Source organism: Apteryx rowi, unplaced genomic scaffold (genome assembly GCF_003343035.1).
Source record: "Apteryx rowi isolate R43461 unplaced genomic scaffold, aptRow1 scaffold_326, whole genome shotgun sequence".
Lineage (NCBI taxonomy): Eukaryota > Metazoa > Chordata > Aves > Apterygiformes > Apterygidae > Apteryx > Apteryx rowi.
In genome coordinates, this window is record NW_020449708.1 from 391,143 (window position 1) to 407,703 (window position 16,561).

The window sequence follows — 16,561 nt, forward strand, 5'->3', positions numbered from 1 at the left end:
ATCTCTCTCAAATGGATGCCAAAATAAATTCTGGAGATCTGCTTAGATTTGAACTAATTATAAAGCACGCCAGTATCTGCCCTGTGAAACTCTGCTTGCATTTCCTCATGTGGGCAAAGCTTTTGTTGACTTTAATGAATGGGCACTTTGGTATGGAAAACCCAAAAGGATTAAAAAACCCTGCTTTTATCCTTGAAGTCATGGTAGGAAGGCCACGGTATCCTTGTTCTCCTTTGTTCCTGAGGCTTCTAATGGCAGAGAGGGGCGTGCTTTAGGCAGTGTCGATGCAAATATTCATACTTAGGCTCCTCAGCCTCTTCAAAAAAGTGAGTTGAATTTTTAGTCTAATTATTTGTCTGGAATCTGATCCAAATGAGCCTGAATGCAAATGCTTTGGTTTAACCCATAAAAAGGGAAGTGCTGTGCCTGGGTGAGCGAGGAAGCAGCGTGTGCATCCACGTTGGCTTCGCCGGCTGTCAGCCGATCCTTTACTCTTGTCCCTCTGCTGTTCTGAATATCGCGGGCTGCAGTTACGCCTTGCAATGGTGGGGGAGTTTTTGTTGTTGTCATTTATGACTAGCTGAGAGCTTGCAGGCTTTTTCTGTGAAGTGCACCTTGCATCGGACATGGCCTGGTTAGGCAAATCCCAGCTTAACTCTTGTGGAATGCTGTATGTAGGGCCCGTCGCAGAGAAGCCTACTTGGAGAGGACCCAAGTTTCATATTGCGGCTTCATGCTGTCAGAGTGAGTGGGATGATTAGGAAGATGCATCTAACAGATTTCATATTTCTCTGCCTGACTTTGTGGGCTGCAATTCAAAGTGGTATCTGTAAGTGTGGATGTTGGATGCTTGATTCTTGCACCTGCTGTGGCAGGGAGGTTAGGATGTGCTTGGGTGGGTTTTTTTTTTTTTTCTTGTTTCTAGAACTGAATATGCAAATACCTTGCTTAGTAGAAAGCCTCCCTTTTGGAAGTCACTCTTAGTGACATAGTGACATAGCTTTTATTTTGCTGGCTGAATAGGTACCTGGTTTAGGTAGATGCCCTAACACAGGACTATATTGCTGAAGGCACTAGCTACAGGTTGTCTTCCTGATCATGACAGTGGTCTGTAAGTGACCTTTCGGGCAGCTATGGTATTGGAAATGGGGTAGTATGCTGTCATGCTTTTATTTTTCAAATGCTTTTTGGGAGGGTTACTGCCATTCAGAGTACCTTCGGGAGCCCACAGTTCCTACAGGCTTTGTGGAGGTGGCTTGCTTGGCTTTTCATGGTGGCAGCATGTAGCCTGTCGGCTGCTCAGCAGATTCTGGTGTCTGTGACAAACAGCCGCTGCTGCCTCCAGCTTCAACTTTTGACATGATGAGGGAGCATCTGCCCCTAATGCATCAGCTGTGGGAACATCTATGCAGTTTTGCCCTTGCAAATACACCAGACTCTTAAACTTTCTGGACTGTGTGAGGTAGCAAAGAGAACACTAAATCTGGGTTCAACCCAACTGCTTGTTATGAAAAGCTGTCTGACATATGTTTTAAAGATAGAGGAGAAAATATGTTGGTACAGTCATTTCTCTGCTTCTATGAGTCAGCTTGTTCTAATGGTTTTTGAAGTGGAAAGCTCATAATCATCTGGGGCTTTTAAGTGCAGGTTGAATGTAGTGTTAGCTCAATCAAATATCTGCTGTGCCATGTTTGACTGGCCTAAAGTTACCTGTCCAAATATGAAAATAACAAGAAAATATACTTTTTATGCTAATTACCTGTTGAACGGTGTTTTGTTATGCTTTTTTACTTTAAAATTTTAAACAGCAAATAGCAGCTCTTGTAAAGCTGGGTTTAACTCATTTGTGCAAGAGTACATTTTGGTTGATTAAGTGAGCAACCTGTGGCCCTTGGGCCACCTGCAGCTCATGAGCAGCTCAAGTGAGGCTCCCATGCCAGGGCTATGTAATGTGGCTCAGAGCGTGGGCTGTGTTGACCTAGGACCTGCGGATAATCCAAATTGCTGGAACTGGGAGGAAGCAAATTAGCAGAGGGTGGCATGGCTGGTACCGCCTGATATCCAGCTGCATCCCGAGCCTGTGGTGTAGCATGGTGATCCTTGTGGCACAGTTGTCATCTGTAGCCCTTGAGCTGTTCCTAAACCTTTACCTTCCTTTCCTGCGCCTTACAGAATACTTGCTGTGTGATACTTGGCTGTGTGTAGATCTGGGTGGGCTTTGTGTGATTGTGGTGCTGGATCAGGGTTGCAGCGGAAAGGCTTGCTGGGTCCCACACAGTGCGATTACTGAAGAAATCTGAAAACTTCAGCAGTATTCAGACTTCTTCTGCAAAGCAGTGCTGAATTATTTTTGATTCTTAAGGCACTGAATAATTTTGTTTTGTTTTTGAAGTTACATGAGATGGGCTAAGATCTTGCTGCAGCTTAGTTGCATCATCGTTATCTGTGTGTATGTGCCTGGCATCAAACACAGAAGTGAGCAGGAAAATGCAGTGCTAATCAGATATGTGTTCATTAATACTGTGCAAACAAAGATGTGAAGCCGCTCTTCATTTCTCATTTAATGGACGTGTACGCAAGAACTTTTAGAGAGGGTTTTTCAGTCTGTCAAAACTCCTTCCTTTTTTGTTGATTTGCAAACTTCAGTCATTTACATGAACAATAAGTGCACACAATGGAACTGTACCAGTCGTCAGGCCGTGGAAGAATGACGCTGAGTGCTGTGATCGTGGCTTTAGATTCAAATTGTGTCTCTTAACGTATATTAAGAAACTAAACACTTTGCAGTTGCTTATTCAGTTGGCTGCCTTCTTCTGTTAGATGAACTTCTCTGAACATGTTCCACTGGTGGTAATGCAGATAAATAATGCAAATAGTGTTTGTTCTAGAAGAAAGATACAATTCTGAAAGAAAAAGAAGAATGAGGAATAAGTTCTCTAGTAAAGATCTGCTTGTTTTAAAAACTTAATTAATTCTGAATGAAATATTCAAGCTTGCATAACTAAAATAGTTGAAATTGAAACTTCAAAGTAAACTTGTTCTTGTAACCTCATTGAGGAGGGAGAACCAGTTCAAGATATAAACAAAATTAAAATGACTGAATCAAAATTGTGTCTGTTTCAACTTAATGCATATTGGAACATTTAGCTTTTGCAGAATTTAACTACATTACTGCAACCTTGACTTCTTACAGTTAACAAACATGGAGAGAGTCTTTTACTGTACTGTGCAATAACTTCTTTCACTGTTGGAGTGAAATAATAGGAGAGTCTTATCAGCATAGTTTACTTAATTCTTATAAATCAGATGTGCTACTTCCATATGGCTCCAAAAAGTCTCAATTTACCTGTATAATCTATGCTGATGTAGTACATGAGCAAAGCCCTTTGCATGTACATAATTTGAAGCTTGCAGGAGAGTTGCAAGTTTGACATCTACAATTTGCCTTTCCTGATGAAGATGTTTTTGAAGAAAAACAAAGAACACCCCCCCCACACACACACACACAAGATGCCCTGGAATGGCAGACAAGACTGCAGCAGCTTTTCTCCTTCCAGTTGTGGCTAAAGTAAACAATTATTTTTCTCTCTCCTTTTTTTTCCTTTTAATAGTGTAGATTGTTTCCCAGCAATAATTGTGCTTTACAGTTTTCTTCCATAAAGCAGAAACCTTCTCCAATTGTTTGCATTGCAATAGCAAATTACGTCTGTTTATTTTCCTAGCAATCAGAAATGGATTGTGGTGTTCATCTTAAGAAGACTAAAACTCAAGATCCTGGTAGGAACCATCAGCAGCAAGAGGAGGAGACCATTGCAAATACTCTAGAGCATATTGTGGGACAGCTGGATGTTCTGACTCAGGTATGGAGTTCTGTTTAGTTTTGGAATATTTTGCAATAGCATCCTAGAATAAAACTGTGGTTATTTCAAAATCTCTGCTTTTAGTAGCTTATTGATAAATCTTTCAGCTGCTTTAAGCAGGTTATCTCTATCAGTTCCTTCGCATCGACTTCCAGCTCAGGCCCTACTCTTCCCCCAGTTCCTTTATGCTGCAGTGCAGCAGAGAGCTGCTTGAGCCAGCTCTGGTACCCTCTGCTATTAGCCAATGTTTAGCCAAAGTAATGCCTAAAAGAGTGGCTAGATTAGCCAGAAGTTAGAGTTGGCTTCAGTGGGTAATGTCTCTCCTTCCCCTACACAGTTGGACTGCAGTGTATAGGTAAAGTCTGTTGAGATCCTCCTCCTTTCCCCCACCCCACCTTCAGCTACACAGGCCAATTTCTGCAGTATTCTCCTCCCACCTGCAAGTCTGGGCCCTTCCATGCCACATCTCTCAGACACACTTGCTCACCCACAGCTAACAAACAACTAAGCCCTTGCTGAAGCATTACCGTACGATTCTTCCTCAAAGTCATTAAATAATGCTGAGCATTAAGGACACTCACTGAACTGGTGGATAACCCTCCAACTACTTGAACAGTACTATCCAGTAGTGTTAATCTAACACATGATACGTTTGCTTAGTAAGAACTCGAGGACAGAGTCATGCTTTGTTTAACCAAATAGCTGCTCATTACTCCAACTGGGAAGTGTTCATTTCTGACCATTACCTGTGATCGAATATCATTGTGTATTTTTGAGGGACGTGAGAAGCGGGGAGGAAGCATGGGATAGTGAACATTGGTGATTTTCTGGAAAATCTGTGTGGGAGGGCTTTTCTGGGAGTATTTTTCTTAGCGTTGATTCTGGGGAAGAACCAGCAGATCTTGAACACAGTGTTGAACACTGATTAGTAGTCCTAGTTAGGCCTTTGCTCTTGAGGGAAATATTTGTTGTCAAAAAATGTAAGATGATGGGTTGGAGAGCACAACAGGGGACTGAAGTAGATCTAATTTAAGGATATAAAACATTGCAGAATTGTACACAGTCTAAAACAGTGTAGGGTGAAACCCAGAAGATATGTAAGTTCATTGGCAGAAATACAAGAAAGCACTCTTTCTGTACTCTTTAGAACACACTGAACATTAGAAAAAAAATATTGTATGGCATTGGACTTTCATGTTTGTGATTAAAATGCAACCCAGTGTATATACAGAATATTTTATTACTGTTTTTGTCTCCCGAGTAAGGTTGGAATGTGATCCTTATCTCTCATTACATAAATCAGATCCACAGTTCTGATGATGAATGTGTAATGGCTCCATTTCAACTTCATAGGTGTTTAGAGGAGGCAAATATTCCAGTAAACAGTATGTGTGGGATTTAAACTAGATATAAGCAATGCAAACATAGCTCTAGAAGTTATTGTGTAACTGTAGAAAATTCAAAATGTTGTTTTAAGACTAGCAGAAAGAGAAATTGAGATCAGTGGGGGAGGAATAAATTAGTAGGTTATAGGATAAAATTGGAAATAAGTCTGAAATTATAGTAAAAAAACAAAAAGCTGCCCTGACTAGTAACTTTACATACAACAACTGTAGTGTTTTTGTCATCCTTATAGTACTTGATTTCCTGTTGCTTCTAATCTTTGTATGTTGTATTTTGCTATTAATGCCATCTTAATGCATGTGTACAAGTAGATCTGTCTGGTGTACTGCTGAAATGGTTTCATAATTCTCCATTTTCACTCTACTAATATTGCACCTGTTTTTGATATATAGAAGTAAAACAAACCAACACAAAACCGTCAAAGTCAAGCAAATAAAAATGGAAGAAGTCCTCATCCTTATAATAAGAAAGGAGATTCCTTAAAAAGGAGGGACATAGGCAGTTAGCTAGGCAGAGCTGTGGAAGGTAACTCTAGAAGATGTCCGCTCGCATAGCTAACTTTGTTTTTTCTTGCGGGCGCAAGAAATGGGTTGTAACACAGAAGGGAATGCAGGTCTGGCAGAGCTGCTGTTATCCCCTTTCAAACAAGCAGACGGTGACTAAGAGGCGCCATGGAGGAGCCCATCAGTAGCTGCAGTCTCCGAGTGAAACGCAAACAGCAGCTAGTGATGTTCATTTGGTCATCTTCCCTAGTCGTTTCTGCTGCAGCACAACTGCATGCCGCTCCTTATGCGCAGTAGGTTCAAACTAATGTTGCATGTTTTGCATTGGGTTTGCTGACCTCTTTTTGTGAAAGAGAGACACCACTGTTTGTTTGTTTTTTAAAAACAAAAGCTTTCATAAATAAATAACACATAACAAGCAACAGGATTTTTCCCTTCTTGAAGAAAGACTGAGGATGTACCAGTAGTCTCCTGTGGTGCTCTGTCATAAATCGTTGGCTCATAATTCCTGAGTGTTGTCTGTTTAAAAGGAGCAGTAATGACATAAGCAGAACCATACAGTTTAAGCTATTTCTTAGTTGAGAAGAAAAGACAAGACTCCCCATGATATTTCCAGAAACCCTCTTTTGGCACAGTCATCCCAAGGTTTTCCAGGAATTATAACTTTGTGGGAGGTTGGATATATTCCTAATGTGTAATACCTTTAGTTCCTGTTCTCTTTGTTCTCATAGTTTCCAACACTGTATTAACATAATGTAATAAATACACATAATGTGATAAACTACTTTGGGAAATTGTGCAAATCTCAAAGTAATTTATTCATCTTCTAATATTTCTTTTAGCCTTCATTTCAAGGTTTATCATGCAAAACTTCACATAATGTAAAAGTGGGAAAGAAAACATTGGTGTTTTCTTTGAAAATTTTCCACTGGAAAGAGATAATAGTAAGAAATCAGCTGAACATGGTCATCTCTTGCCAATGCACAGCTTTGTTCTGGCCTGCACACTCGAAGCTGCATTGTCCGCTGCGCACCAATTATCCGTACCTTCCCTCCATTGACAATAGATTTCTAGATGAAGTGGAGTGTCATGTACTTGGAGACAGCAGGATTGTTTTTATTCTATTAAGAGGTCTCTTCCTGCCAGACACCAACTGCAAGTAGAAATGCTGAGGCTGTAGAGGCATTATGCCCTGCACAGCAAGATGCACTTGAACGGGCTTGCTTCTTCAGCCCGGCACTTCAGTTGTTATTAGAGAAAGTTGTATCAGAAGAGACTAGTGGCTGTTGTATACCACTTCTAGCGACAACTGTTATAGCTGATAGATACGAGTCCCCTCAGATTTATGAAGCTTCATTTTTATGCTGTTAACATCTTGCTATGATTTGATTCTTAAGGATTTTTGGCAGTTTTCTTTTAACTAGTCTTTGATTCAATTAAACCTTCCTCCCCTCCTCCTCTCCAGAATTATGTCAGCCCATTTTCTGTTTTATTTATAAGGAAATAGTCTAATCTGACCTGACAGAGTCACTAGAGGTCCCACTTATTTATTCACTTCACAGATTCCTCATGTTTTTCTAAACATGGGTTGTAGGCCATATTTTACATGCAAATAAAGAAGTCAGGCTCTGACTCTGTTTTTCAGACGAGGAGCACATACTTAATGATTTTGCTGCTTTGAGGGATGGAGTGAAGTTAAGACCTGGACGTAAACCCATTGTTTCCAGTGGTTCTTGAATTACTAAAAGGTACCGTGGTGCCCTTTGTAGGAAAGTTGGCAAATCAAATCTGATGAAGGAATGAGGAAGATGAATAATGAGTGTGCCTCATGCATGCTTTGCTCCTCCCTTTCCTGCAGCTTAATATTTTATCAATGTCTGAATAATTCTTAAATCCTGTTCTTTACGGGCATTTCAGATGGATGATTTGGAGGAAAATGGCAAAACACTTATCAAGTATTTGTAATCAAAGGCTGGGTCTTGGTATTTCAGTGCATATGTGAATGAATATGAAAGTTTTTATGGGAAAATAAAAGGATTTTTCCCTTGAATAACTCATTCCTTAATATTATAGAATAGAAAGGTGTTTTGGGCTGGAGCCAAAATGGAGCAGGTATTAAGAATTTGTTTGGTGTGCTGCCTCAAATGCATTTCCTGCACATGCAGCTTGGCAGTTCTTCTGAAAGAGGATCATGAAAGAATAAACATCTTGGCCACATTGGAATATTGCATTTGCAATGATTAGCTTAAAGGGTTTATATACTTTTGCCCTCATTCCAAACACCCGCAGTTGCCACATTCACTCTGTTGATCCGTAGTGCTGGTATGCAATAGGCACTGAGGAAAAAAATTGCTGTTTTTATGTGGGAAGAAAGATGTTTCTTCTAGATGAAGAGTTCGGAATCAGGTTATCATAAAAGAAATCATAAATAGCTGAGATAATCCACCCGCAGGAAACAGTTTCATATACATTCAAAACTAATTGCATTGAAGCTGGGGGAAAATAGCGCAATGAAACGTAGAAGACTCAATAAATCCCTGAGATAATCCGAGCCAGAACCAAAGGACAATCTAGCTCATGTGAGATTAAAGGATTATTTCACTTATTCCAGAAGAGTTTGCGGAGGGAGGGAGGAGAAGAATTTTTTAAATGAAATTATTTAGTACCAAAAAAGCTTGGAGGACAAGTGGGAAGCTTTTTAATTAAAATCGAAGGTGTTTGTGCAATGCATATAATAAAAATCACATTTGTTAGTCTTTACTTGGAGATATGGTCTTCAAAGCATGTGTTTGTAAGGAATGAATGACCACTCTCTTCTGAGAGGTATTGAATGTAGATTAAACAACTGGTTTAGTAAAATAAATTCTTTTGACTTCAAGTAGTTACGAGTCAATAGGTCAGATTTTTGGTTAAGCATTGCTTACCTGTGCCTGGCAGAAATGTCATGGTTTGTATATTGCTTTCAGTACCTGCATACCCACTGGCAACAAGAGGTCCCAGCAAAAAAGTATCTTGGGGGGAACCTTTGAAATGCAAACAGGTTTTTATTCTAAAAGCAATTGTTGTTTTAAATCCAAAACATTAAAAAAAAGTTTCCATCTGAAAAATTGGTGAAATACTGGAGAAACTTGGTTTTTAAATCTTAATTTAGAGGACATAGAGGCCGTTTCTTATGAGTTGGGACCATCTCTTGGAGATGCAGGAGCTTTGATCTCTCACTCGGAATGAAAATAAATGAAACAGTCTGGTTGTTGCCAGTCCTCTGTATAGTAACATCAGAGCTACTCTTTTTCTGAAATTCACTTCCAAAATACGCTTGTTACAAAATCTCCGTCAGCCTAGATCCAAATGGATTTTTCTTTCTTCTAAGACTGCCTAAATAAAATGCACTCCTACTGATACTGCTGTTATTAGCATTCTAGGACACTGTCCAAAGCCTGGCTTCTCAAAAATGCTCATTGTCTCCCTGGAGGTTCAGAGGACCTTCAACTTGCATTAGTCTGCAATGGGAAGGAATACTAAGCACCTTCCACGGTTTGTTTTCACAGGCAGACCTTGAAGAGGAATCCTTTGGTACACTTGATTAATAAAAACTGTTACTCAGCCATTGGGTGCCAGCGGCAGGGTTAATTTTACTGAGTGATTTGTTCAGCACCATTCTAGGGTAGGCTGGGAGGCAGGGGAAGGGAAAAAAAAAAGAGAAGTCTTCCTGAAGCTCACCCTCATGATTGTGGCTGGGGGAAACCTCTAGTCTTTTGGGGCTGCTAAACTGTGTATTGTAAGGTTGCTCTCATGGTACGTACTTGGATATCTCTTGGTAGCTCATCAGACCTGCCTGTATTTTCATACCAGATGGTGAAACATAGTCTCCAAACTCCTTTTTCCGTACTTTGCTGATCTAACCCTATGGCTGTGGAGACTCTGCACCGCAGAGACTGCCCTTACCTGAGCAGAAGCATGCACGAATTCCCTTCCAGAAACTTGCAGGGCCCAATGTAAGTGCCAGCAATTTGGCACTGGCTGATAAACTGCCAAGACTGAAGCAATAGAGATGTGTGATGAAACATCTTTAATAAGGCGGCTCTTGAATGCAAATTGAAAGGCTCATCAACATGGTTGCAGACAGCTTGTATGCTTTGTGTCCCTGCATGATATAGAGACAACTGGCAGAGCCTGTGGCTCATCTTGTTTGTTCCTCAGATTGATTTAGTAGAAAGGGAGATCCCCTTTTGTACTCCAGGGTCCCTTCGGTCGCTGTGATATAGCTACTGACCATGCTGCTTGGCCTGACAAAGTCAATAATGCTGCAATTTCTAGGTAACCCTGTGTATTTTTCCTACTGGAAAAAGAGCAACTAGTACTGTGAGTGTTACAATTAGTGTTGTCTCTGTACTTATTGTCTACTACAGGACTGCCAAAGCTGCTTCTGTACTCTAGTTAAAGAACTATTTAACTGTGATTCAAGCATCTATAGAAACTGGAACATGCTAGGAGGTGGAAGAAGAGATGGCAGCAGATAATGGTGAGGGTGGGGGTAGTTGAGCAATACTCATTTCAAAATTGAGAACTCTTTCTTCCCTTCTGTCTGGTCCTTTGGGTTGCTAAATATCAAAAATCCTTTACGAGTATTGCTAGTAACAAGTGGCTGGTTGACTGTTGGCTGAAGAGAACTGGTGTGGCTGTGAGCTTGTGTTCTGCATTAGAGAACACGCTTCAAAGTCATTTAGCCGCAAAGCTTTTTGAGCAGGTCTGGAGTTCCGCGTAGGGATCCTGATGAGGCCAGGTTAGGGATAGTGTTTGTACTTCTGCAGGCCTTGTGACATATTCCTAATCCATGTGACACAACAGGGAGAGGCGACCTCTTTTCCAGGGTTAAGCAAAACTGAGAAAGAAATACACTGGAGCTCTTGCAGCAGTGTGGGGTCCTCCAGCATCAGAACAACGTGGGTTTGTATTACTGTGTGCAGTAACAAAGATTCTACTGGGAAGGCTTCCTCAGCAGCACTGATTTTAGCGTAAATGCTCTCAGGAGAGGAAGGGCAGTAGGCAGCTTTGGGAGCCTGACTGTCCCAGAGTGTGTATAAGAGGTCTTGACTTGATTTATGCATGTTGGAGAGGTTCATAAAAGTAGGTGCTTGCAAGGCTGGCCTCTGTCCCCTAGGCAGACAGCTCACGAGAGGAGGTGAAATCTGCCAGTGCCTTGTAGTATGGGCAAGCGACTAGAGCACTGTCAGAAGTCTGGGTCCTTGGGAGGTTTGTTTATTTGCCTTTTTTTCCTCTGCCCTTTAGTAAGCAGTTTGCTCATTGAAGGTTTTGGTAAACTAGTGCGTAGCATCTTGATAGCGACTGTGCTTGACCATCACTGTCTGTCCCTACAGAAATGCCTGGACTTAAGCTCTGAACTTTTTGCCTACTTCCATAAGGTAAGGAAAATGGGGCCAGTTTTGATACCATATGGATGTGTAACATGAAGCATAACACAGGTCTAGAAAACCATGTCAAGTGTGCTTCTGGGACTTCCAGCTCCTGACTGCGCAGTAGCACTGAACAAGAAAGTGTCATCTAGTTGCGTTGGGACTTAGCATTTTACAGTGCAAATTGAAAGTGAAATTGAAGTATGTTGCAAAGTAAACACATGAAGACTTATGAAGTTGCATTAAAGAAGGATTGAGGGAGAAAAAGACTAAAGCACTAAATGAAAGATCATCTTCATTCTGAAATAATCAATATGGTATCCTTAAATCAGTCTGTGTAATATTCTGTGCAAATACTCTTTGTGAGAATTTTCTTTAGTGTTTGCTTTCAAAACAAGTAAGCTTGTGAAGAGCTACAAAGCTTATTTAATGTGTCTCTGGGGTAGAAGATCTTGTTTTAGTTTATGAAAGGACAAGAAGCTATCACTTCTTTAGAAATCATTTCGCATTTTAAAAAAATGTTAATTGTGTGTTTGATCTTTGAGATTAAGACTTTGACCGCTAGAATGGCTTGTCCCAGCATGCAAAGAGCCTTGCATTCATATGATTGCAATGTAAAACGTTAATAACTGTGAAGGCTTTGTGCCTTGTTAGGCATTCAGATATGAGACTTACTTCCTTGGTTTGTCTAAAATGCCAACTTTTGCTCAAACCTATTGAGAGGTATAAGGGCTGCAATGTTGGCAGCTGTTTCTGGCCTGTCTCAAACCTGTGTTCGTATGTGACGTGTTTAAGGAGGACAGACTAGTTCTCTTTAAGTAAGCTTAGCAGTAGCGCAGGGATCTGCTTTGAGTTTCACTATATGCAATTGTTGAGATTGAAGGGAGGCTGACAGCAAGTCAGGGCAAAACTTAGTACGATAGGGTGCTTACAGGACAGGTTCGTGCTTGAACCTCAGAGTGACTTGCTGCACAAGTTCTCCTCTGAACCTTTTAATTTTGCAACTGAATTTTGGTATTTTTAACTATTGTCTGTAAAATGAATTAATAACTCTTTCTATAAGTGTTCAAACATAGATATGGCTGCCCTGATGCAAATGACTCTTGTGGTATTTTATTTCACTCGTTGAATTAGTTTAGAGAAAGGGCTCCCAAGCTTAATTTACCTGGGTATCTGCTAATTCCTGTCTCCGCACAGGGACTGTGTGTATGTTCAGGAAGGCATTTAGTGGGTGTTTGAGGTATCATCTTAGCGACATCTGCGTGTAATAGCTGGGGACTTCTTGTGCAGCTATTACTCCATTCAATTGATGCAGTCAAATGGTAGCAACTGTACTCCTTTCTTCTAAGACTGTTTTAACTTTCCAGTATGGTGCTAATAGGTGTAACAAAGGCTGTGCAGCAGGCCATGGTCTGTAGTTGTCATGGATTTGTGCCCTAGAGGTATTGAGGTACCTTTGAACCCAGTTGTTAGCATTTGCTGAGGAAGAACCCTTGCGGCTCCTTAGATGCTAAGGTAGTGTCATTATGGTGCACTTTATTTGCTCTGCTTTGTGGTCCTGTTTGGGACTGAAATCTGCTCTGAAATGACCCTTTTATGGAAAGCCAAGTAACCCACAGAAGTGTAGCTGGGCAGTTAGCTCTTCTAAAACAAACTGGTGCTGGCCTCCTTGTTTACAGAAAGCAGAGCTCTTAAGTATACAAGTCCAGGTCAAACTTGACAAGTCTCATTCTGCAAATCCGTAGGCCATCTGTCCTCTTGGTAGATTCTCCCTCCTCTGCTGTGCTTCCTTCCCTCTCTGCTCACCTACTTGCAGTGGGGGGAGCGAGAGGCTATTTGTAAGGCTTCAAGAAGCTCAGTTCAGTGAGGTTTTTGTTCGTTGTCAGTGTCTGATAGTTAGGGCTTCCATTTTGCTTTTCTCGATGTACCTCTTGAGAGGAGTCCCTAAGTGTCTCCTTGTATGAGCGCAGTGAAGTGCGGAGACTGAGGAATGCACAGAGACTATAAAGACATTGCAAAATATCCTTTTTTTTTTTTTTTTTTTTTTTTTTTTTTTTTAAACCTTAAGAGGTAAACTGGATAGTTTCTCCCTGGGTAGCTTAGGACAATAACGAACTACTGAACCTGAGCAGTGGAGCTGATCTGTCAGAATGAACCCAAGTACAACTGGGCCATGTTCCATGGTGAAGAAGAATAAATCCTAAGACATCAGCCATTGTTTTGAATGTGCTAGCCTTAGCTGTCGGAGTGATGATTAAATGCAGCTTCTCATGATATCCTGCCAAAAGCGCTGGTATGGATATGTGATATAAAGCATGTCTAATTTTCACTGTTACTTGCCCTAAGCCTAAAAATGCAGGCCACTGTGTTACCTCTAACATCACTGTAAGATGATACTATGAAGAAAATTAAATAATGATGTATTCATAGTACAGAGATATAATCATTCCAATGTCTTTGTGCGTTGTGGTTAGAAATCCCTGTATCCAAAACTGTCATTAGAAAGTCTCTGATAGATTTCCTCCCCACCCCATCCCAGTATAGCACTTCTGTGCTTGTTACCTGTTCTTTTGCAGGTGCTTTTTTGGGATTAAAAACGAAAAAAATGTTCTTTTCATAAATTAACATGTGAAATGGGAAGGAAAATCTTAAGAGGTAGAAGAATAATGCTCTTTCTTATGCTATTTGATACATTACACGTAAGTGCCCTGCAAAATCATTCTTAGCACATGCTTAGAATAATTGGTAACAGTCGGCATGGACTGAATTTTAGGAATCTTTGTATTTAAGTAAAGCTAAGAAACAAATTCTACCTACTTAGAGATCAATGGACAGTGAGATTTTTATGTTATGAAATGGTTAATGATGCCTGTAGTAGAAGCGTAGCAGCCGTGTAACGTTCTGCCTGCACATAGCTAAGAGCACTTCTACACGGCAGTCGGGAGGTGTGCTGGTATGCTTGTAGGCACAGCCATCCTGTCGTTACCTGGTGTGAGTAACAGGTGTGTGAATACCTGCTCTTCAGGGCCCCCCCTTACGCGTTAACAACTGGAGCAATGTTGCTGTATTGCTCTTTGCTATTGCCTGTGCTGACTAGAGCAGAGCCGGTGCAAGTCTGGCATGCTGAAAAACCCTGCACGCTGCCCAGGGCAGGATCTGCACCCTTCTGCTTGCAGGGCAGCCATCCCTCGGCGCGCCGGGCCTGGCGTTCCCATGGTCTTGTTCACTTCAGCCCCAGCTCCAGGCTAAGTGCTGTCCCAGTTAATGACCAGCCATCTGTCTGGACCGCTCTCTCTCCCGCTTACCCCCAGGGGCTTCAGTCGTTCCTCTCAGCTGCTCTGCTGCTGGGTGCTTTGAGGAGTCGGGAATCTGAGGGCCACTGAAGCTTTGTACCTTGAGGACAGCTAATGTGAGCTGCTTGATTGCTCCTGACTCTGCTTTTCAGGTTTCCTTTGGCAGTTGTTGAACTGGTTTAGGTTGGCCTTCAATTAGCACCTGATTCTCCTTATCTTTAGTCCTCAAAAGAGGGTGGCCTGATTGCCCCTGGAGGGCCTCTGCGAAAGCTCGACCTTGAGGCTAATAGTGGTTAAACCCTCTCTACTGCTTAATGAGGCAGGGAAATATTTAACATGAATTAAGGAAGAGATGGTGATGAAAGCTGAAACTGTTGCAGGATTGGGGCTTGGAGCAGAATCATAAATCACCATTATTATTTAGGTTGAGGGAGTAAAAATAATGTGAAGGAGTAACATAGGGGGCTGATCATCGTTAAAGCAAATGTTACCAGTGGATGCTTCTGTTCAGGTGTCATGGGGAGGATGGAGCTGAATATTCCCCGGACTGAAAAAGTAAATAGGACGCAATGTTTTTATCATAATTTCTCATGAACATTTCTAAAGAGGAAAAAAAAATTGACTCTTCTAAGCAAAGTGTGTGAAGATGAATGAAGGGAAATGTTGCAGAAACTGTTGTGCAGGTTGCTAGAAGTGATTTAATTAAGTTTTCTTTTGTGGGGGGGAAAAATTCTGTATTCTGCTGTGGTGCTTGTAATAAGGCTCAGTATGTTATTTTTAAAAGGTGTCTACTGTAATGTGAGAAATACTCCTTAAAAAAAATCAGGTTGATTTTTCTTTTTATTTAAGCCTAAGTTGTTATCCTTCTGCTGATTTATGTTCTACAACTCTAATATAAATTATCTAGCTTTTACTCCCTGGTGTGTAATGGAGACACAGAATTTGCTTAGGACACAATAGGAAGCCAGGATCTTGGTACAGAGAAAGGTATTGAGTGCAAACTTGACACAAGTGAACTCTCATTGAATCGAGCTAATGGTATTTCCTCGTTGGGTTAATTGTCAGTTTGGTGCCTTCTGAAATGCAATAGCAAAAACATGTAGCAGTTGAATGAGTGCAGTTTAATTTGCCTACCAACAGGGACTTGGTTTATAAATAGCAATGTGGAAATACTGTAAAATGTCAGCTGTGAATAAAGTAGCTTTTTGTTTGTGTGTGAGCTGCAATATAGCAATAATAGTAGTTGGGCAGCGTTTGTACTTTTCCTTACCTTCCTGGGATTTCAGATGCCCTTTATATTTTGGGTGTCGTGTATTCGAACATAAATGAACTGTCGTGGTCAGCTTCTACTTTGGATTTTCAGGATTTCATTTTTTGACTTCTCCTTTTCCATGTTTAGCTTCCAAAAAATACTCACCACAAGTTTATTATCAGGGCAACTGTGTATGAATATAAGCAGAAAACATTTTCCTTACGACCTTTCCCACAAACTCAACATTTTCTGAAATCCACTTTGTTTGCATTTTGTTTTACCATGCTGTGTGCAACAGTGCTTAGCTCACACCGGCAGCGTCGTGCTGGCAATAAATCAGGGAATGAAGGACCCGCAAGTAATCTGGGGCTTTGCTTCTAGCAGGGTAGTGTGACCAGGACATGAATTCAGTTGATTAGCTTCTGAAAGGAAATTTGATGCAATGGGTTTTTTTCTCCCTTTTAAATGAAAAACTGAGTCTTGAGTTACTTAGGTCTTCTTTTTAAATGGAAAAACCAGGATCCCCACTGATTTTCATTCTCTGTCTGGTTGGTTCCAGGCTAAGATCTTTCCTGTAAAGCCCTAGTACACATTCTGCATGCTGTGTTCTTCCTTGATCGGCTTTGCTCCTGACCTCTGCAAGACAGCCACTGGGCAATAGCTTGGCTGGATACAAAACGGATGAAATCCTGTCTCCTCTGCATAGATGACAGAGCTCCTGCTGGCTCTGGGGCACCTGGGATTTTACCTGGTGGCTCCCCAAGTTTGGGTCTGCCTCTCTCTGTGCTGCACTTCTTGTGCCTCGAAAGGAGTGGCAATAGAGAGGAAAACCCTC

General features: G+C 41.2%; 1 protein-coding gene across 8 annotated transcripts in view; it reads left to right on the forward strand.

Annotated features, from left to right (window-relative positions):
- The window catches only part of POC1A (POC1 centriolar protein A), a 106,721-nt gene that overhangs the window by 48,628 nt on the left and 41,532 nt on the right, over nucleotides 1-16,561 (forward strand). For 5 of the 8 annotated variants that reach the window (XR_003254467.1, XR_003254468.1, XM_026071496.1 and 2 more), the window contains 2 exons: nucleotides 3,723-3,860; nucleotides 11,146-11,190. Coding sequence is in view for 4 of the 8 variants with exons in the window: in XM_026071496.1 (XP_025927281.1) it covers nucleotides 3,723-3,860; nucleotides 11,146-11,190 (183 nt within the window). In the remaining 4 variants the exon portion in view is untranslated. Of the gene's footprint in view, nucleotides 1-3,722; nucleotides 3,861-11,145; nucleotides 11,191-16,561 lie in introns of those variants that run through there. The other 3 variants (XR_003254469.1, XR_003254470.1, XM_026071494.1) reach the window with 3 other exon arrangements.